At 40.9% G+C, this 20066-nt stretch overlaps 2 protein-coding genes across 3 annotated transcripts in view; one reads left to right on the forward strand and one right to left on the reverse strand.

The window, feature by feature from the left end:
* Nucleotides 1-13596, forward strand: part of LOC115356984 (CD82 antigen-like) — a 35811-nt gene extending 22215 nt beyond the window's left edge. For both annotated transcript variants that reach the window (XM_030048300.1, XM_030048299.1), the window contains exons 4-9: nucleotides 4609-4730; nucleotides 5098-5172; nucleotides 7562-7660; nucleotides 8912-9085; nucleotides 10206-10289; nucleotides 12099-13596. In XM_030048300.1, coding sequence (XP_029904160.1) covers nucleotides 4609-4730; nucleotides 5098-5172; nucleotides 7562-7660; nucleotides 8912-9085; nucleotides 10206-10289; nucleotides 12099-12176 — 632 coding nt within the window. In that variant the 3' untranslated portion in view covers nucleotides 12177-13596. The remainder of the gene's footprint in view (nucleotides 1-4608; nucleotides 4731-5097; nucleotides 5173-7561; nucleotides 7661-8911; nucleotides 9086-10205; nucleotides 10290-12098) is intronic.
* A 5554-nt stretch (nucleotides 13597-19150) lies between these two features.
* LOC115380642 (stonustoxin subunit beta-like) overlaps nucleotides 19151-20066 on the reverse strand; it is a 5925-nt gene continuing 5009 nt past the window's right edge. Inside the window, exon 2 of the mRNA XM_030081767.1 lies at nucleotides 19151-19812. Within this exon, the coding sequence (XP_029937627.1) occupies nucleotides 19268-19812 (545 nt within the window). The 3' untranslated portion in view covers nucleotides 19151-19267. The remainder of the gene's footprint in view (nucleotides 19813-20066) is intronic.

Raw genomic sequence — 20066 nt, forward strand, 5'->3', positions numbered from 1 at the left:
ACAGCGTCTTGTATCTTGTTTCTTTTGTTGTTGTACTGTGTTTGATATCCAATGTGATATTTGCCATATCAGTTTGGAAGAGTTTTCCATCCAAACTGAGTGTTTTCCATTCGTCTATTTTTGCCATTTTGTCTTTTTTTTTTTTATTGTCGATGAACATGTCATTATATTTTCTTGCAGTTTTTGTTAACAAAGGTTCATTTTTGTTTAGTTTTTGTCACTTTCATCTGAAAAAAAGTGTTGGTATTGCCACCAGGCAGCAGCCTTTTCATGGTTTTGGTTTTTCGCCTCAGTCCGAGGACTGGAGAGGGGGAGATACACAGGCAGTGCCTCTGTATTTTCTCTTCTCCCAGTAGGCAGAAAAAAGGTTTAAGAATTGTTCCTGACTAGATTTGTAACGACTAAGTACGACAACATGCCTGGCGGAGATCTGCGCTCTGCTGAGGGCAGTGTTCTGGTTGACCAGTACTTTTAGTCATGGTTTTAGTCAACAAGTTAACACAGGTGGAAAAATCCCAAATGTTAGCTTTTTACGAGCTGGAAAAACAGGTTTGTATCTAGCTTGCTGACAAAGAAAATTTGAGTTTCCCCTGCGGGCATTAGAAAGGTTTTTTTTTTTCTTTTTCATAAGGACAAGAGGTCAGAGAATGTAAACCTCCATCTGCAGTGAAGTTCTTCAAAATTGTAGTTGGAAGGTTTTCACAGGACAACACCAATACATTGATTCCTAATTTTGTGGTATTTTAATGTTAAATATGACCTTTGGAGCGAGTCGAGCAACTTGTATATGCAGATTTCCTTACATAACAAATCCGATTCTGACTGTGAGTCGGCTAGAGTCAGCCGAAGTTGAGCAGGGATGGAAGTGCGTGTGTGTATGAATGTGTGTATGGTGGGCTTGTGTACACTTGTGTGTTTATGCATGTGTTAACTGTACACGCTGAGGTTGAGCGACGGCCTCTGTGTCATAATTCAGCAGCTGTCTGCAGTCACCCGTGCTGGTGCGGGGAGGAGGTTGACCCTCCACATGTGTGCATGTGTGTATGGACACATAAACACACACCACCTACACACTTTTACCACCACCCCTTCCCAACCCACCACCTTAGCCTCCTTTTCCATCTAAATCTCCAGGTTTTCCTTTGTCTTGGGTGTGAGCTGCAAACTGCCTGCCCTCGTTCACTGATCCCCCGGGGTGTCCCGTGTTCTGGGGGTGGAGGGGGGGAGGGGGGCAGCTTGCAGCCTTTCAAATGCCACACTGGCAAATATTAACCCAGTGACGTGTTCGTTCCAGTCTGCTGCACGTGCACAACCTGGATCTGTTTTTGTGTGGCTCCCCACTAAGTCTGTACCTTACTTGAGAAGCAAAGCCTATTCTTCTGGATTATTATTATTATTATGGTTTTTATTGTTTGTTCCTGGGTTCTAATCTTTCGGAGGTTGCAGGATTGGGAAAATAAATCACATCAAGTGGGACTACAAACTTCACTTTAACTCTGTGTAAACATCTTGCTGATTTTGCTTCAGGCCGGATGAAATGATCTCACAATGTTTAAAGGACTAGAGATTTTCAATGTTTGGCTCATTTACCACAGTTCAGACACATTTTACATTGTAACAAACCATTTTGCAGATTTCACAACATAATAAAAATCTCTTGCTTTTCAACTTTGATTTTTTTTTTTTATTGAAACACCCACCTTATAATGTTCTGCTTCTGCAGAGAGCAAAGTCGTCAGCATTCAAAAACCACACAACTGATAAACGGTTGTGGAAAGCAAAACGTTTCCCCAGGGACTATTGTCTGGCAGAGGGAGTGTTTCACTCCCCACAATTTCAAGTCATCAAAACACAACAGCGCTGCTGCTTTTAGGAAAACTAATGTGGAGACTTTATCACGGTGAGGGAATACTGCTGTGAAGAAAGTTTGAAGTCTCTGAAAGTTCATTTTCATATTGCAGTGGAATGAATGGAAACCAATGGCTTAAGAAAAGGGAGGAAGAATTATATTCGACTCCTAAAATACAACTGTTTGCTTTGGGAAAAGATTAGCAGACACATGAAGTTTATACATTTTGTAGATATTAGGCTAAACGTGCAGAATCACAGGGATGGTCCTTTAATGTTCTGCCCCACTGGTAGGGCAGGTTAACCAAATCTCAACCAGGGGTTTTGAACTGTGGCTGAGGTAAGATCTGAGCCACACATTTGGCTGTAACTGGAAACTCATTTCTGTGGTGTCTTTTCTCGTATAATATTGGAAGGTCATGACGGCAGCGCTTCAAAGTTACATAACTCTGTGTAAATTCAGATTACGTTAGTACTTACATCCTCCAAGATATTAATGTTGCAGTAGTCTTGAATCGGGTGGTTCCACTCTGGCTAGTACGAGGTGTATCATGAAAAAATATCTATATACACAAGGGTCAACACACAGGATCTTCTTTCTTTACAGTTAATTTTAGCCTACTGTTTATAATTATCTTTTTTCTCCACTGTGTATATTATCTGTACTGTATTGCTTGCCAGTCCACCACAAAACTCTATCCTCTGAATAATTTTCTGGATTACATGTAATTTGGCAGGGATTGTTTATATAGAATTGTCTTTAGTTAGTTTTTTTTTTTTTTTTTTTTTTTTTTTGACTGTCAAGATAAAGTATAGTATTTTCTTTCTGTGGTGAGGTCTGGATAGTGTATGATAGCTCTCCTAACAAGCTTCGGGACCCAGACTACGTGAGGCGCACTGGACGCTTCTCCCTCACTTATTTGGAGTGTCTTGGAATGTTTGGCAGAGCATATGAAGCACACACACACACACAATGAAGCTTTTACATGCCAATGCAGACGTGCACCACACTTATCCTCCTCCTCCGTTTTTCTCCACACACTGGAAAAAAGTCCTGAGTTAGTAAGATATCTCATCTCTGCTTCTAGCCAACTCCACACTCTGGCACTATTGAATCCAAGTCAGGATCCACAAAGGAGTTTTTTTCCATGTCAGATGATATGGCAGTGGGAATTTGTATGGCTTTGTGAAGGTATTTTTGCTTCATCTAAAGACCTGTAGTGTTGAATTGTTTGCAGATGGACAGAAACGTCTAAGTTGGTAAACAGGACAAACATCTTTTAAAGGAGCTTCCAGGAATTAACCTTTATCAGCAGCTATTGGCAACCACGAGGAAACGCATCATGACTGATAGCACTTATATCGTACACCACTCCCCACCTCCCTTGAGGTACGGTGGCCTCACTGTGGCCTGTGGTGGCCGGAACAATAAAGCCACTCTAGTTAGAGCAGCAATCAGAACAGAGGCATATATTAAAGAGATGAAATGTGACCATGCTGGATTAAGAAATTTTGTCTTTTGCTTTTTTTGGCTTCAAAACAAGGCTTTAAGATCCATCATCCATCACTGAGAAGCTGCAAATGCCAGCTTGGGTTTATAAAACGAGAAATGTCAGTAGCAGTTCTGGAGTCATTGGTATTTTGGTACTGGTCAATAATTCTACCAACTAGAGGTCTTCATGGGTCCAAAATTTTGTGTCCAAACCGAAAAAGTCCTGGAAATGTCCTGGCTGCAACCGAACCAGACTTGTCCATTATTTGAAAGCTGGTCTCAGACCCATGCACAACCAAAATGTCAGACCCCGCTGGAAGACACAGATCTGATTCAGCACCAGCTTCACAGCTGATTGCTAGCAGCAAGTTAACGTAAATTTTCAAGTTGTCAAAACAAAGCTAACCTGGCCGTGATGCATACAATCCGTCCTCCTTGCCGAAGTCAGTTGGTAGAACACATCCAGCAGGTTTTCTGTTAGTCCTGCCTTGTTGAAACTGGATGGCTAATCCACTCCTTATGTCATCGTAAAAGTCCACTTGCTGTCACGGTGACAAACTTGACACATGTAGAATCAGCTTTACAGTTTTGTTGCATCTAGCATGATATAGATAACTTTGACTGTTTACCCTTTTGAACTATAATAACAATTGCTTGTTCGTCGCCACTGCTGCTAACATTAGCATAGCTGACCAGCGCTGTCTGATCACGGCCGGGTCTTCTTGGATCCACTCGGGTACTGCACATAATGTTAAACAGACCCGGGACCCGACTTGGACGCGATTGACCTTCTAACAAGATAAGGGATTTGAACCTGCATGGGTCCCAGGTCAGGTCTCAGGTCCTGTGGTTCAGGTAACCAGTGAAAATCTCTGCTACCAACCCTCAATTGGTATATTATGCTCATTTTCAGTGAAGCAAAAGAAAAATCATACATTCTGCCCGTTTGAAGGTGCACTGTGCAAAATCGTGGGGTTAGTTGAGTTAACGAAACGCCAAAAAAATATAGAACAAGGCTTGAATTTAGCAGTAAGTCAGGCTGATGAGAACCATGTAGACTCAACCATGATCTTTTGTATTTATTCCAAAGCTTTTTCAGCGAAATTGAAAGCTCCCTCAATTCGGTACATTTTACAATGCATGGCTGTAACTGTACCGCGGGCTGCTTTTGCCACAGTGTTCACTAACTTCATCCCTCAACTTTTACCGTGTGGAAGCTGGAACCATGTACACTTCCTAATCTACAGTCTGCTGTTGTGTGTCTACAGAGGACTCCATGGCTCTTAAGGTGGCCTGCTACATCCTGATTGGAGTGGGGGCTTTCTCCATGCTCTTGAGCTTCCTGGGTTGCTTGGGGGCCATTTATGAGATCCGCTGTCTGCTGGGCCTGGTGAGTGAGAGTGTTGTGGCGGCATATAGTACCCTTTTTTTCGTGCTGAAATATGATAAATAACTCAGTTGTTAGAGGACAGCGGAGAAGATTTATTTTGGCAGTTTAGTCTAGAAGAAAAACTGGTTGAAGGGAAGTACGTAGTGAACACAAAAATCCTAATTTGCTGGAAAGACATGTTTTTTTTTTTTTCTTTAATAGTTACAAAAGCCAGTGTTATCCAGTAAGTCAGTAAAACTGTTAACCGCCTTGAATAGGCGCAGTACTTCAGATCTGTGCTGTTTAAGTGTCTGTCAGTTGTTATTGGATTGAATGTGATTGTTTTGTCATGCATCATAACACACAGTCCTTCCTCTGTCTTCCTCAGTACTTCACCTGCCTCCTCTTGATCCTCATTGCTCAGATAGCAGCTGGTGCTCTTATCTACCTCCAGAAAGAGATGGTGAGTGATGTCACTTCTTCTCATTTCTCCATTCTGTGCTTGATAGATAATCCCAGTGCTCTACTACAGGGATCTCCCCATCTCTGTCATAGACCACGGACATTATTAAATAAGATTGGTTTTTGTTTATGGATCCTCATCTGAGGAGATTTTTGTCTTAGATATGACTCAGTAGAGAATTATGCAAGTGCTGGTGAGATGATACCAAGAGGCTAGGGAATGAAACCCATCAGCAAAATAGCATGCTCCCATTGTGGACTGCAATGAAAGTGAAATTAATTTGTTGGCTGTGTTTCTGCGGCTCTGTGGAATATTCTCGAGGACCCCTGGGGGTTCCGGGACCCCACTGTGGGACCCACTGCTCTACTTAAGTCTCTGTCTTTTCATAACTCGATCGTGGGCGTTTCCCCTTTGTGTTTCACACCTTAAACTGATCATTCATGAAAGGCGGACGTGGATGATGAGTTTACCGGTTGGAATGTGGTGATCTGCATCACACCTTGCATACACCGGTCCTTGGATTGTGTTGTGCTCACACCCACTATCTGTCCTAACATGCCATCAAACCAAAAGGTATGCACTCTGCAACTGTAGCATGAAAACAACCTGATTTAAGAGCAACAGAAAGTAATACTGTGCTTCCGGGGCTTTCCACAACAAGCATACCATCACTGTTAGGATAGTGCAATGTCTGCCTTGATAAGATTTGGTTAGCAAACTGAAAATGAAACCCAAGTGACTGCACTTGATGCTCTAGCACCCCCTGGTGTGCAATATGGAGCACTTTCAACAGATAAACAGTAAGGCAGCAGCCTGAAACTAATGAAGTTACTCTTATTGTGGAAATCAGTCATTTTACTTCTACCTAAGTATGTTTCCTTGATTAAAGAATTGTACTTAGCCATTCTAGTTATGAAAATCTAGTTTGCTTCAGCTTGTAGAATTACTGTAAAAGTTCACATCCAACAATGCTCTCACCTGCAAATATGAACTTTTACCTCGAGCATATTTAAATTAGAAAAAAAAAAACAAACAAACAGTACTTTTACTTAGGTTTTTGCCAGTAGTTTGTAAAATTGTAAGTAAAATACTTCTACAGTACTTGAGTAGGATGTTTTGGTACTTTTTCCACCCCTGGGAGACAGGAGTGTGGCTGTTGCTATCATTCAGGAAGTCTTGGCCTTGCTGAACTAACACACAGGCATTACACACACGGCTGCTCACACATACACACATGTCCAACAACACAAACACACTCTCTGCACTTATCTGATTTGCTTAAGCAAAAGCCAGAGCCAGAGATTCTTTGTGACTTGGATCAGAGTTCACCCTAGCCCACATTTCCTGATTGATTCAGCCGCCTGACTCCTCCAGGAGCCACATAGAGCATCTGAATACGATACGCCATAAAACGCAGGGATTCGGTTATTCGGAGTGCAGACAGATATTATCCCTGCTTATTTTATCTGAACATTTGTTGGAAGCTTTTGGACCATGAATCAGCCACTGCCAAATTCAGTTTCAAGGCAAGTTTCCCTCTTTGTGCTCCTGAGAGGAGAGATCTGATTTATTTATTTATTTATTTTTTTCAGTATGTTGAGCTGTGTTCACCTGAGGCTTTGAAAGTCGCAGCAGCCATTTCTTTCCCAACACTTACTGAGTTAGGAGCACAGGCTTTTGGAGGGAAATGTTTTAGCAACCATCAAACAGAAATTGCCTTCATCTTCTTTCCAGTGACACACACAAAACCTTTAAAGGGAAGCAGGAAAATGTAGCCTCGTTTTTCTTAAAGTCAAGCCACTGATGTTACTAAGAGTGCGCGTACCTGAGTGAATATTCCTTAAAGGAATAGTTCAGCTCAAAAGGAAAATTCAGTCACTGCCTACGCATCCCTCTTTCAGTCAAAAAGTCTATTGAAGTGTAGCCCTAGAGCTCAATCTCAGTCTTCTTACCAAATATTGAAGTTAATAGTCTTTTTACAGCTCCAAATGGTAAGATGTGTGTCAAATTTCTCCAAACAGCTCATCCAAGTGTTTTGGAGCTGAGTGATTGCACTGTGGACCCAAAAGGCCAATATTTCCCTCATTGTCTCTTGTATCCATCATCCTACAGCACCCAGAGGACTGTATTAGTAAGGCTAACTCACTATAGTTTGGTTTTCCTACCATTTTCGGTGGAATTTCCACTGAAATGGACATGAAACAGAAGTGGCAGGACTTTCATTTTGGGAAGGAGCTATTCTTCGAAACCTCTTTGTTCACATTTACTTTGTCTGTGGTAAGGCATCAAGCTATGGTGAGCTTCATCTTTCTGCAGACAACGGGTATGTTAGCAACACCAAGGAGACGAAGACAAAAGTCATCAACCCAGTGCCCCTTCTTTGTTTCAGGTGAACGAAGAGATGTCAAAGATTGTTACCAAGGTGATAGAGAACTTCTACGGCAACGATACAGCCACAGAAAAGGCCTGGAACTTCGTGCAGATGACGGTGAGTGGGAAGCATGGACCTGGGATCAGATTTCTGTTCTTTGAATCGTAGCGGGCAAAGTGAAAACTGCCTTTGGGAAAGTCCAGCACAAACTGTGAGGACGTTTTCACAGACAGTGACGTGTTTCTGTCTTAGACTGAAATGGATTGGATGGATTGCTGACCTGAAGACATAAAGGTCATAAAAAGTTTTTTGCAGTCAGAAGTTGTAGGAGCAAGGAACTTGAAAGAATTTGGGAGTGCATCCAAAGCTGTGCGTTAGGCACTGAAATGAATCACCTGTGGGAATTACTGAACCTTTGAATGACTGTCTCTCCCACCTATTCAGGGAATTAGCTGAATGGGTGGGAGTGCAACAGTTAGAGAGACTGTATTGTGTCTGGAACATCACAGATTAGATTCCTGCACCAACCACAGCCTGTCCTTGTCAGGGTGTCCTTAAACTAAACTTGTGTCTGCTGCAGGAGTCATGATCCTGGTCGTCTCTGTTACCGTCTGATACCTTTAGTGAGACACAAGAAGCGGTTACCCTCGCTAGTGGGAGTCATCGCCTTAAACAGGCAACATTTTGATTAGACCATTTGCATGATTTAAAGTACTGTAACACTGTTCCTTTTAGTTTACATGGTTTACATGGATTCATTTCAGATCAGTCTACCGCTCATTGCTCCACTGTGTTGCACTACATTGTTTGCCTTGTATACTGCATCCAGTGGCCTTTGACATGTGCATTTTAATAAAACAAAATAAGACATCAGCACTTTCATGTTCCCAGAGATTGATAGATTGAGCAGAAATGTAGGTGTGTTGACAGGGTTCTGCCTGGATGATATTCAGATAAAGGCAGTTTCTGCTTTAATGGGGTGAAGGTCACATTATTAATATGTATGTAAACACACTCAATGAGTCAGAGTTGAGTGTGTGTGTATCTCAGTGGGCTGCAGACATTTAGCATTCAGAAAACTGACAGCTTCCTGCCAAGCTCCTAATCTTCCATCTGTCAGGAAAAATAATGTAAACACTAAGGTCCAGGTTTCCCTGCATGTTGCCTAAACCCAGAATTTTTAACAATTAATTTTTATTTCTGTCTGGAGAGTCTTGAATACCCCAGAAAAGCCATGTTTTCATGGACTATTGTCTTTTCTGTGAACCAGACCGCCACAGTAGTTTTGATGCCCTTGCCTTTCTTTACCCTTGTGTATTTTCAGCCAGCATGCTAATCTCTGTTCTTCTGTGTCCTCCTCCTGTGAAGATGGAGTGCTGTGGTTGGGATGGTCGTGCGGACTGGAGCGGTAACATGGTCATCGTCAACAGCTCTCAGCTGCTGTTTCCCTGCTCCTGCCAGAACAGATCTGATGTCACTGCAAACTATTCCCACACCGGCTTTTGTGAGGCCTCGACACCCGACTGGCCCGTATACGATGTGGTAAACAATGTTTTTTACATCTTCACTTGTGTTATTGTTCCCCACGTGCTGAAACTGGTGGGTAGAGAGGCATGGGCCTTGTTAATATCTGACACCACTGGAGGAATGACACATCTGATGTGATTTTGCTAATCCTGGAAGGATTACATTTTGCCACCCTGTTCGGGCATTTAATTGTCATGCCTCTATCAGGATAATCATTGTAAATGGTTTTAAAGGTCACAATTTGACTCTTACACCATAATTTCAGTTGACATGAAACTTGCTACATAAATCCATCTGTGCTTAAAAATGACCCTGATTGGCCTAATGGGGGCAAATGCATTGTTAAAATGTGTCTGTCCCACATTTTGAGACAAATTTGGTGTTTGAGATGTGATGCATGATATTTCACAAAATGAATGTATAGAAAGATCATACTCTGTACCACAAACACTGGATAACAGGCTAATTTAAGGTGGGCAAACAATGGGCCTCATTTATCAAACAACAAACATATATTCCATATTTCCTTCTGATCAGTGTTCTCACATGAAAATTGGTATTTATCAAACTTTTCAGGAGCCTAGCTTCTTTGCATGTGACAAAAGAAATAGGATTTGATTGTCATAGTATTTAATTTCTTTCCAGTAATTGTCCTAAAATGTTGAAATGTCAGAGAAATTCAGGAAAAAGGTTATGCATCTAAAATAGCCTATAAGTGATATCAAAAGGGCATCCTATCAACTGAGGTTGTGTGTTTGGCATTAACCAACATGCACATTCAGGTACCAAGGAAATGCCAGCGCAAATTTTTTATAAATATGATGGAAGTTTTTAGTTCATGCACAGATAGGAGGAAACCTACAAACATTTCTGAACATATTGATAAATGAGGCCCAAAGACTGCATCATGCGTGAAAGATGCATGCTCCTTTCACGCTTCATCTGTCATTTGTTTTGTTTCACAGATTCTTTTCACCCTCACTTTGAGGTTAGCGTAAATCCCAAGTTTGTGTTATCTTTCTATTTTAAGAGCAGCTCGGCCTATAAAAACCTAGCCATGCCAATTGAATAGGTGCTCAATCATTCATCCCTTTGTCCCACATGATAAATCAACTCCACTGTGTGTGTTAATCAGGGTTGTTCGAGCAAAGTGGAGAGCTGGCTCCTCACCAACATCGGGATCGTGCTGGGCATCTGCCTCGGAGTGGCTGTAATTGAGGTACAACAACACCATCAATCATAAATGTGACTGTGTGCCTGCACAGCAGCACATCAACAGTTCTAGATGAGGGCACACTTCTACACTGCCGGATATGAGCAGGGTATGCTTTTTGTGTCTAAGCAAGAGGTTCAGAGAGAAACTTGACCTGTCTTGATATAGAGATGATATTAGTATTGAGACTTGCAGTGGCTGCAGGAGAATAAAGTGTGTCTCTTACGGGAACGATTTCCTCTGTACAGAGAGCATGAGATGAGAGGCCATGAACTGGTACAAATCATCCCTTTGGCTGGTTAGTTTTCAGTATTTTGTTGGCACAATTTCATACTCTATGTGAGAAAATTAACACGAGTGGAAGATCATAAAATAGACACACGTTTTTTATGCCTCCATGCTAACGACAGCTATAGCCAGAGACATTATGCTTTCAGGTTGTCCATATATCCATGCATGCATATGTCCGTCCATCCATGCGCCTGTCCCATTCTCGTGAATGCGATATCTCACAAACACCTTGAGGGAATTTCTTCAAATTTGGGACAAACGTCCACTGGGACTCAAGGATGAGCGGATAAGATTTTGATGGTCAGATGAAAGTTCAAGGTCATAGTGACCTCACAAAAGTCATTTTAGGCCACAACTCAAGAATTCATACGCTAATTATGACAAAGTTTCACACAAATGTCTGATAGGATCAAATGATGAAGTAATGACAAATGTATATCCCAAAGCTCAAAGGTCAGCCTTCACTCTGACATCATAATGGTCTGCAAAAACACTTTTCTGGCCATTATTTCAACACCAGAACTCAGGATTTTCACTTTACTTCTCCCCGGAGGACAACCAGGACAGGGGGCCTCCTGCTCCTCTGGTTGTTCACCACAGGCTCATTGGTTCTGCTGATATTGAGCTTCAGGTGATCATTGTTGCACCATGTGACCAAGCTCTCTACCAGTCCTCTCTAAGTGAAGAAGGCATGTTTCTTCCTGGAAATTATTCTCTGGAATCATGGCAATACAGTGTAAACTCCTACTTCACCAAAAAAATACACGTGATGCCTTTTTAAAACCTGAAAACTCTTCACTACAAATATTATGACTGTGGACAGTCATGGATATAAACTGCAACTTGCCAGGTTCGCAGAGGCATGCAAGTGCAAGGCAGTAATTCCAGTTGTTTTGTTTTTGGTTTTTTTGTAGCGTGTTCTCAATTGAACGCATGCAGCAAGTTTCGCCCACTTGCAAATAAATTGTTGAACTCACTTGATTGTAGTGATTTGTTTAGTTTATAGGTGCACTGTGCAAAACTGGAATAAGCTATAATGAGGAGCAACCATGCACACTCAGCCATCAAATGACACGCTTATTCTACGTCTGCACCCTGTGGTGTGCACCTTGATTACACACAATTACAATAAATATCAGGTAGATTCAGTTTGAATTCACGTTTGGAGTTGGTTAAATGTTATGTATGGCATAAATACTCCAGTCGACACCACTGCTATGCATGGTGCTGGGAGCAGTAAGACACAAATGGCTCTCCTGTTAATACGCAGTGTGGAGGGAAGTTATTGAATATTGGTGGACAAGTTCTCCAGCACTCGCAGTGTAGTTGCTAAGGCCCTATATGTCTGTATATGCAGATTTTTCTGTCTATTTGCATATGTTAATCTGTTGATTGCTTTGTTACTGCACAGTATAGTTGATCCCCACAGGAGGGCCAGTTCTGGGCTCTGTAGACAACAACAAAAAAAAAAAATAGTTTGGAAGACGTACTAAGTTTGATGTGTGTTGTGTTTTTGTCTCCCAGCTGCTGGGGATGATCCTGTCCATCTGCCTGTGCAGGAACGTACACACAGAGGAGTACACCAAAGTGCCAAAGTACTAAAGCTCAGAGGAGGAGGTCACCCTCACGTTCTTGAACTGCAGATACACAGAGACAGGAGGAGGAAGTCAGCGGTTTTTCCACCCTGTATTTGGTGAACCATTTTGTCCAAATGTTAAAAAAAATGTATTTTGTTGGAAACTTCTTCTTTTAAGGCACTTCCATCTCTCTTTTTGTTGTTGTTTTGTTTGTTTTTTTGTCTGTCCGGTTACCCTGGAGCACTTTAGAGAAATTAGTTTGGAGTTTTGTATCAGAGAGTGATGCTGAAAATGTCTGTAAAAATTCAGTTTAGAGGAACATGTTCATGCAAAAGTCAAGGAAATGTGAGTTTAGGAAGTGACAAACGCAGGTTAAGGAGGAGAGGTTGAAGTGGTAAACAGTAATCCTGCCTTGCAGCTCTTAGGATTAGATTACAGGGCAGTGTCGCTGGTGTCCGTCAAGACTGTTTGTCTGCAAGTGATCTTTTGGTTTGCAGTTTAGTCTCTAAATTTAAAAAGAAATCTTGTTTTGCATCCGTAAGTGACAGAAGCTGAGCTAAATTTGTGAGACTGGAAAATCCATTTACTTGGTGTTTTTACTTTCTTTACACCAGTGTTTTTGAGTTATTGTGAATTATATTTTTAGGATGTTGTATATAATTTTAGTCATTATTTGTGTGAATTTGAATCCCAAAAAACATTTGCCAATGTGTTCTTAGAGGCTGGCCACTCCCTGAAATTTTAAAAGTAGGTCGTTTCTCATGCATTCTTACTTTTGAATTGTCAAGGTGTTTTTTTTTTCCCCCAAATAATCTTTTTCAAGTAATAGAAATAATGAAATACTAAAGAAGACCATTTAGGATGCTTGTTTTTCCAAAAGTATCACAACCAGTTTACAACAATTGTCTTTGATGACAAGCAAAATGCATTTTTTTATTCAAAGCTTCCTCTCTTTTGTTCAAGATAGCTTTAGTTTTATCCATAAGCCCATTGTCAGCCCAAAAAGGCAAAAGTTTGACAAGTGAAAATATTTCTTTTAATAATTATTTAAATCAGGGATATACAAAATGTGACTACAAGCAAGGGACAAATTTGTAAAACATTTTCATTTATTTTGGAGAGGGAGGAATACTTTTGCGGAAATCCATCTGGGATATTAATTTTGTTTATACAGTAGGTCATTTGGCATGCATTTATGTACATTTTTAACTTTCAGTGAAGGTCTTTCTTGCGTTGTTTTTATAATGTACAAAATATATCATCTCGTGTTCTTTTAATGTACAGTCTGTATGAACAAACAGCAACGTTCCATTAACCTACCAACAGTTTCTAGAAGTGTAGTACTATTAAACCTGGATGGATATCTGGTAGCTAGCTGGAGTAGTTTAATGTGTACTCACCACATTCATTCTTTTTCATTTTGCCAATAAAGTGATTACAGTTTATTGTTGGTTCTTATTGATAGCTGCTTCTCCTCATGTCCTGTATACTGTGCATCACATGGAGAGTTCAGAAGTTGCACAAACTGCAGCATGCGACGAAAAAACAACCAGCCCTGCAGCCCGCACCATCCCTCTAATACAGTGCCTCTCACATGGGGCTACCCCTAGAGACACGTTGGAGTACTGCAGGGCTACATGAGCTTTAAAAAAAAAAAAAAAAAATGTTAATTTAATAAAACACTATGCATAATTCCTAAAATAATTGGCCTAGGCTATAAGTTCAATAAAAAAAATCTTTAATGTAAGTTTGATAAATCACATTTTATATTTCCCGGAGGTGTTAGATGTGTGTGTGTGTGGTTTAAATCTGCTGCCGTGGTCATCGAGTGAGGACGTTTGTTCACTTTGACCAGGAAGCCAAGACAACAAACCTCCAGAAAATGGGTCAGTGGTTGAAACGTAGCAGCGATACAGCTGGAAGCAAGGAGGAAGAAGAGAAAAAGAAGCAGAAACAGGAACAAGATGTCAGTATCAGGTTGTTGTTTCACACACTGGTGGCTTTACATACTTTTTTTCTACCAATTATTTTTTTTTTTTTTTGCAGTGTTCAAGGATTACTTGACTGAAAAAAAAAAAAAATTCAAAGGGGTTACATTATCAAAATAAAATCTGACAACCAAAGGACTGTTTCCTGAGCAAGCTAGCTCACTAACTAGCATGCCAGGTAGCGAACTAAATACAAAAAATACTTGGAGATGGTCAGGAAAAGGTCATTGTTAAGATTTGGGCAGTGGTCCCCAGCCCAGGCCTCAAGGACCGCCTGTCCTGCAGGTTTTTGTTTCAGCTCTTGTTCTTTCACACCTGATCCATTTAAGGGCTTCATGCTGATTGGCTGAAACAGATCTACCTGAACAGGGCGTGCATGAAGGTGTGTGGGCCTTAATCTGGTCATGTGTGCGAGAGTAGAGCTGTAACCAAAACCTGCAGGACGGGTGGCCTTGGGGACTGGGTTGGGCACCACTGGGTTAGGGGAAGGTGTCTTGTAATGGTTAAGGTTAGAAAAAGGTCAGGGCTGAGCCTCTGAAATGTTCCACCAGTCCACCATCCACCACCTTACAAGCCTTCTTATGTGGACTTTGTCACACCCTTAATACCACACTGCAGTGTTATTTACTGACCACTAGATGTCACTCAACTTTAAAATGTAACTACAGGTCGTAGTAAGCTGCTGCACAAACAAACCTTTGGGGTTGTTTTTCACCAGAGGACAGTCTCTGCAAATTCCACCTGAACACCAAGTTGTAAAGTCTGAGAAGACAAGTCAGGAAACTTTTTATTTTACAATCATAAATCCTTTACCCTCTACCACCTTTTCTCAAGCGGTGAGAAAATGCAAGGCAGGGGGAGTCACTGCCAGCAAACTTGTCCACTCTTTCTCACATTTGATGGATTCTCCCCCTTTTCCTCCCTCATGGGAGACTTTAACTTGCACATGGTCAACACTGCAGACCCCAAAGAAATGGATTTTACTGGTCTTGACTCAGCATGGATCAAGATGACCACTTTTGTGTTGAATTAAAAGATACAATTAAATCTATTGCTCCACTTCGGGACAAAAAGGTCAAAAATAAACCTAAGATACCCTGAAAAAAATAAGACTGTACTCCTCCCTGGGCTGATCCTCAGGTTTCGCTTTTCAACAATCGCCTATTTGTTGCACCCTGCACCCATGTCCACCCCTGAGCTACTCCCAGCCTTGAGATGTGATAACGGTCATATTTTACAGACACGTGATCTGGATGTTTTCTATTGCTCTTGAAGATTTGTACTTTGGACTCATCTAACCTCAGCAGTTACAGACCTGTTTATTTTAGTGTCTAGTATTAAAGTCCATATCTTGGTCAAATGTTTTCCTAAGTACTGGAATATTAATAAGGTAAGTCCTGGACTAACTTTATGCAAATATGAGTCCAGAACCTTCTCTCCTCTCACAGGGCCTCCACCCTCTCCTCCTGGTGATGCTGAAGTGATTCTGTGAACGAGCTGCAACAGAGATAACTGGAATGATTTTTCTCAAACACCATATGATTGATGGCTTGGATTGGACTGAATAGGACTGGATATTCCTTATCGCCCCTGATAGGCAATTTCGTTTTCAGTTGTCAAAACAACCAGTGCACATCATAAAAATAAATGTAAGAAATGAATACATATAATAAAACTGCTGGATTCTTAGTGAACTTGTGACATTTCATCCCCACTCAAAGTATTTCTTCAGGCCTCAACTTGTTTAAAAAAAAAAACAAAAAACAAAAAAAAAAAAACACCCAATAATCATCAGAAATGTCAGTATCATGTCAGTCATGTTCAAAACTGTTGTAAATATGTTGTCAGGTGCATCTTTGTTGGATAACCTAGATGGTTTATGAATGAGGTTTAAAGGTAAGATGCACTGAGGATCTTGAAGAACTGAGATGACAAATGAGAGGAATACGGTGGTGGAAGACAGGACTTCAGAAAAAATATGATAAATGCAACCAATTTGAATGACTTTCCCACCAAAAAACACAAATAAATCAATTTCTAGAGCCTGAATTTTGGCCCCTAAATAAACAAAAAACGGTCGACAAAACCTGAAACTCCTCTAACTCGTTTTTCTTCTAAATGCATATCGAACATTACCACACTACATGGTTGTAATTTTTTTAGTGGACTGCATACATTTTGATCGACAAGTGAAATGTTTATGTTTTGCCCCTGGTTTTGCAAATATAATTAAATAAGTTTTTTTGTTTGATTGTTTGTTTGTTTTTTTATCAGGATTTAAACAATCATGCTTTATTCACAGCAAACAAGTCACCAAGTCATGAAAGGGATAATGAAATGCTACACTTCAGTTGAACATTAATTAAAATACTAATGTATATTAACAATGCAACAATGCAATGCAGACAGAACACCAAGGACATCACCACCATTACCTTTATACCTGTGCTTTATTTATTTAATCTGTGTAGTGAGGGAAGCACAGAATTATTAAAGTCATAGAGCTGTTTTCTTCTATTATACAAAATCACAATAATAAGGCTTTGAGCTGTAAATATATCACAGTTTATAAGTTATATGAACACTTGGGTCTAACATGAGGTGATATGATTATGTGTGTTAACAGCTGTTCTGGTTGTCCCCTTAACACCCTGAGGGTACAGACGTTTTAGAAATGGTTTGACTCACAAAAATTCTCCTGGTGATTGAAGCCTCCTGTATTTCACCATCTGAGGCACCAAAACAATGAAATATGCAGGCAGACTTTGGCTTCACTGTTTTAGGTATACTTTGTTTCCCATTTTGGGGGGATTCTTCTGAAGGAAAACAATAAAATAACACAAAATAATAAATACAATGTCACATTAGTGCAGGGGTGTCCAATCATGTGCCAAGGAGGGCAAAGAGGCTGCAGGTTTTCATTCCAACCAAGACCTCCACCAGGTGACTTCACTGATCACCTCACCTTGTATCAGAGAGGAGGAACTCATCAGTCACCTGGTGGAGGTCTTGGTTGGAATGAAAATCAGCCCTGCGTTCCAGTACCCATACTGCCATACTATTTAGTATGCAAGAAAAAGATTAAGATAAAGAGTATATTCCAATACAGAGTATGTCAGATGCCAGGAGGAAAAGGTAGATGGGTGGAATAGTCTCCCAAATTCGTAATGATGATCTCTCAAAGTGTCAAGTGACCATTTATTATTTATTTATTTATTTATTTTATTTTATTTTTTTTTTTTCCTATGTCATGCGTGTTTGTATTTTTGTTGTGTGTGCTCACTTTGTTGCGGAACTAATTGCCCCATTGGGGACAAATAAAGATATATATAGACTGATACTGATATTGATATTGATATATTGATATGCAGTATGCCAAGAGTGCCAGGATGTTCTACTACATCCGGTCAGATTTCACAGTATGCATGTCAGCATGCTTCTCTGGCCATTCTGACCCACAATCCTTCGCGCAGTAGAAGTTACGTCGCACTGACTGAGTTGTGTGTACAGGCCACGCCCACATACAGAAGACAACACGACACACATATCGCACAAAACTCGCTCAGTGACACAGCAGAAGAGACAGAAAGACAGAAGATCAGAAATATGACAGAGGACAGCGCAGTATGAGACAGCACCGGCATTTTGACAACAACATTCAAATGTGGCGCTATGGACGGTGGCGGAAGTGAGCAAGAGGGTCGGACTTCAGGGATGAAGTATGTAGTGTGTCCCAATAGTATGCATTTGCAAGCATATTTCATACTAAACTACATACTTTGTAAGGGCGGCTGCGGTACCTACTAAAAGTAAAAAGTAGAAGTATGTGATTTCGAACGCAGCCCTGCAGCCTCTTGGCCCTCCATGGCACATGACGGGACACCCCTGCTTTAGTGTCATCTGGCACTTGATGTTTCCTTTCAGTATGAGCCCAAAATGAGCTGTTACACCTGGTATAGAGAGGGACTCATCTGACCGCTTTCTGACATTGAGCGCTGGAGGCAAACTTCACCTCATCTCAAAATGATGGAAATATTACATAAAATATGGTGTAAAAATACACTAAACGAAAATCATGAACCATTTGTAATGCGGGACTAAATGAAATGCCCAATTAAGTGATCGATCATAGTGAACATGCAGCTTGAATGATTATAATTAGATATAGCATACATAGAAAAAGCATGTTTACAAAAATAACACTGCCATAATCTTTGATCTCATAGGCAATCCACTGCTTTAATAAAGGCAACCAAGACCAACCAATAGAAGAAATATAACATTAATTATTTGGGAGTGGAAAAACCTATGAAAATATATCGACCTGTTTATACAAATAAATGCAGAAATATCTCACTTGTAGTAAGGAATTATCAAAAGCGGTAATAGCTCTAATAAAGAGAAGTACTGGACGCTTAATATTTTCATATTTTACAGCTGCATTGTAATACACAAAATACTGTAAATGATGGTGTGTGCTTCCAACTGCGATATGGATTATCTTCTTTTTCATATGAACAAACGCCAAACAGCCTATATGTAGGTCAGGCTCGGGTATTTAAAAGCACTGAAATGCATTCCTTGCACTGGCTGAGATTTTTTTTTTTTTTTTTTTTTGAACAGTCACATTCCTTTAGCTGTATTAAAAAACACTGACATAATTGTTGCTGCATAATGTGAATGTATGAATCTTAATTTTCTTGGCATTTCAGTTCGCTCATATTATTTATTAGTTATTCTAGTGCAGTTATTTTCTTACACACTCAGTAGTCGCTTTATCAGATCCGCCTGTACAGTCTAATGCAGTTCAATGCAACAGCTCTGCCATAAAGTTTCTAATGTTCAGTTTGTGTTGACATTGTGGAGAATGTGTCAATTTAATTCTCTACTTATTACTGAGGTTGTAGATTGCAGAGGTCTTGTACTGGACTACATTATATTGAGAGGTGTTTCTAATTTTAAACTGCGGTCCAACAGCAGCACTAACTATGAGCTCAATGGCAAACATAGAAGTGAATGAACACCTCTATTACTGTGACAAAAAGAAAAGCTGAAAACCTACAAAGGCATTCCAGCAGCCGTCTTTGAGCTGCATGGTGAGTGTTTCTCCCAGCAAACGACATGACTCTCACTCCTCCAGCTGACACAGAGACACCGAGTAGCCCGCCGCCAAGCCGAACCCAAACGCAGGGTAGAGAGGCTCAGTGAATTTGGAGCGGAAGGTGTGGAGGTGGATCAGTGTGTCAGGGGTGACAGTGTAGAAGGACAGCGTGCCAGCAGGCCAGTCCAGATAGACTGCCACTCGGCTGGTGTCAAAGAAGGGAGGGACACGTATGTCTGTTGTTGTCTTCTTGTGCCAGGCAGTGAAGCTCTCATCAGAGCAGTACAGACTCCAGGACTTGTCATTGCTTCCGAGAGCGCCCTCGGCGTCCTCTGTTTTCCTTCTGATTCCGCTGTACGCCGCTCCTATGTGAACTCCTCCCTGCCTCTGCACCTCCCAGTAACAGCGCCCAGTCAGACTGTTTCCACACAGCAGCTGTTTCCAGTACTCAAACCTCTCTGGCTGACCAGAACATAAACGCCTCTCTTTCACCACTGTCACCTTCCTGTTGTCTTCGGACAGGGACAGGTTTCTGTGTGCTGTTTTTGGGTCCAGTGTGAGTTCACAGGCATCTGATGGGGAGAGAAACAGCAGTGATTTTTAATTAATTAAACCTGCTCTTTACTTTGGTTGATTTATTGTATACAGCCTCTGAGGGAGCTAAATACACTCCCTCATAAATCAGGTGAAAGGCCTCCTTCACTCACACTGCCCTCCCCCTGGCTGTTACAGATTATCAAACACAACCTTTTTATTTAACAATCTGAATGGATTAAGGTGGTTATTTTTCACAGTATTAGCTGGGGGGAAGTCCACCTCAATGGCA

This window comes from Myripristis murdjan, chromosome 3 (assembly GCF_902150065.1).
Source record: "Myripristis murdjan chromosome 3, fMyrMur1.1, whole genome shotgun sequence".
Classification (NCBI taxonomy): Eukaryota; Metazoa; Chordata; class Actinopteri; order Holocentriformes; family Holocentridae; genus Myripristis; species Myripristis murdjan.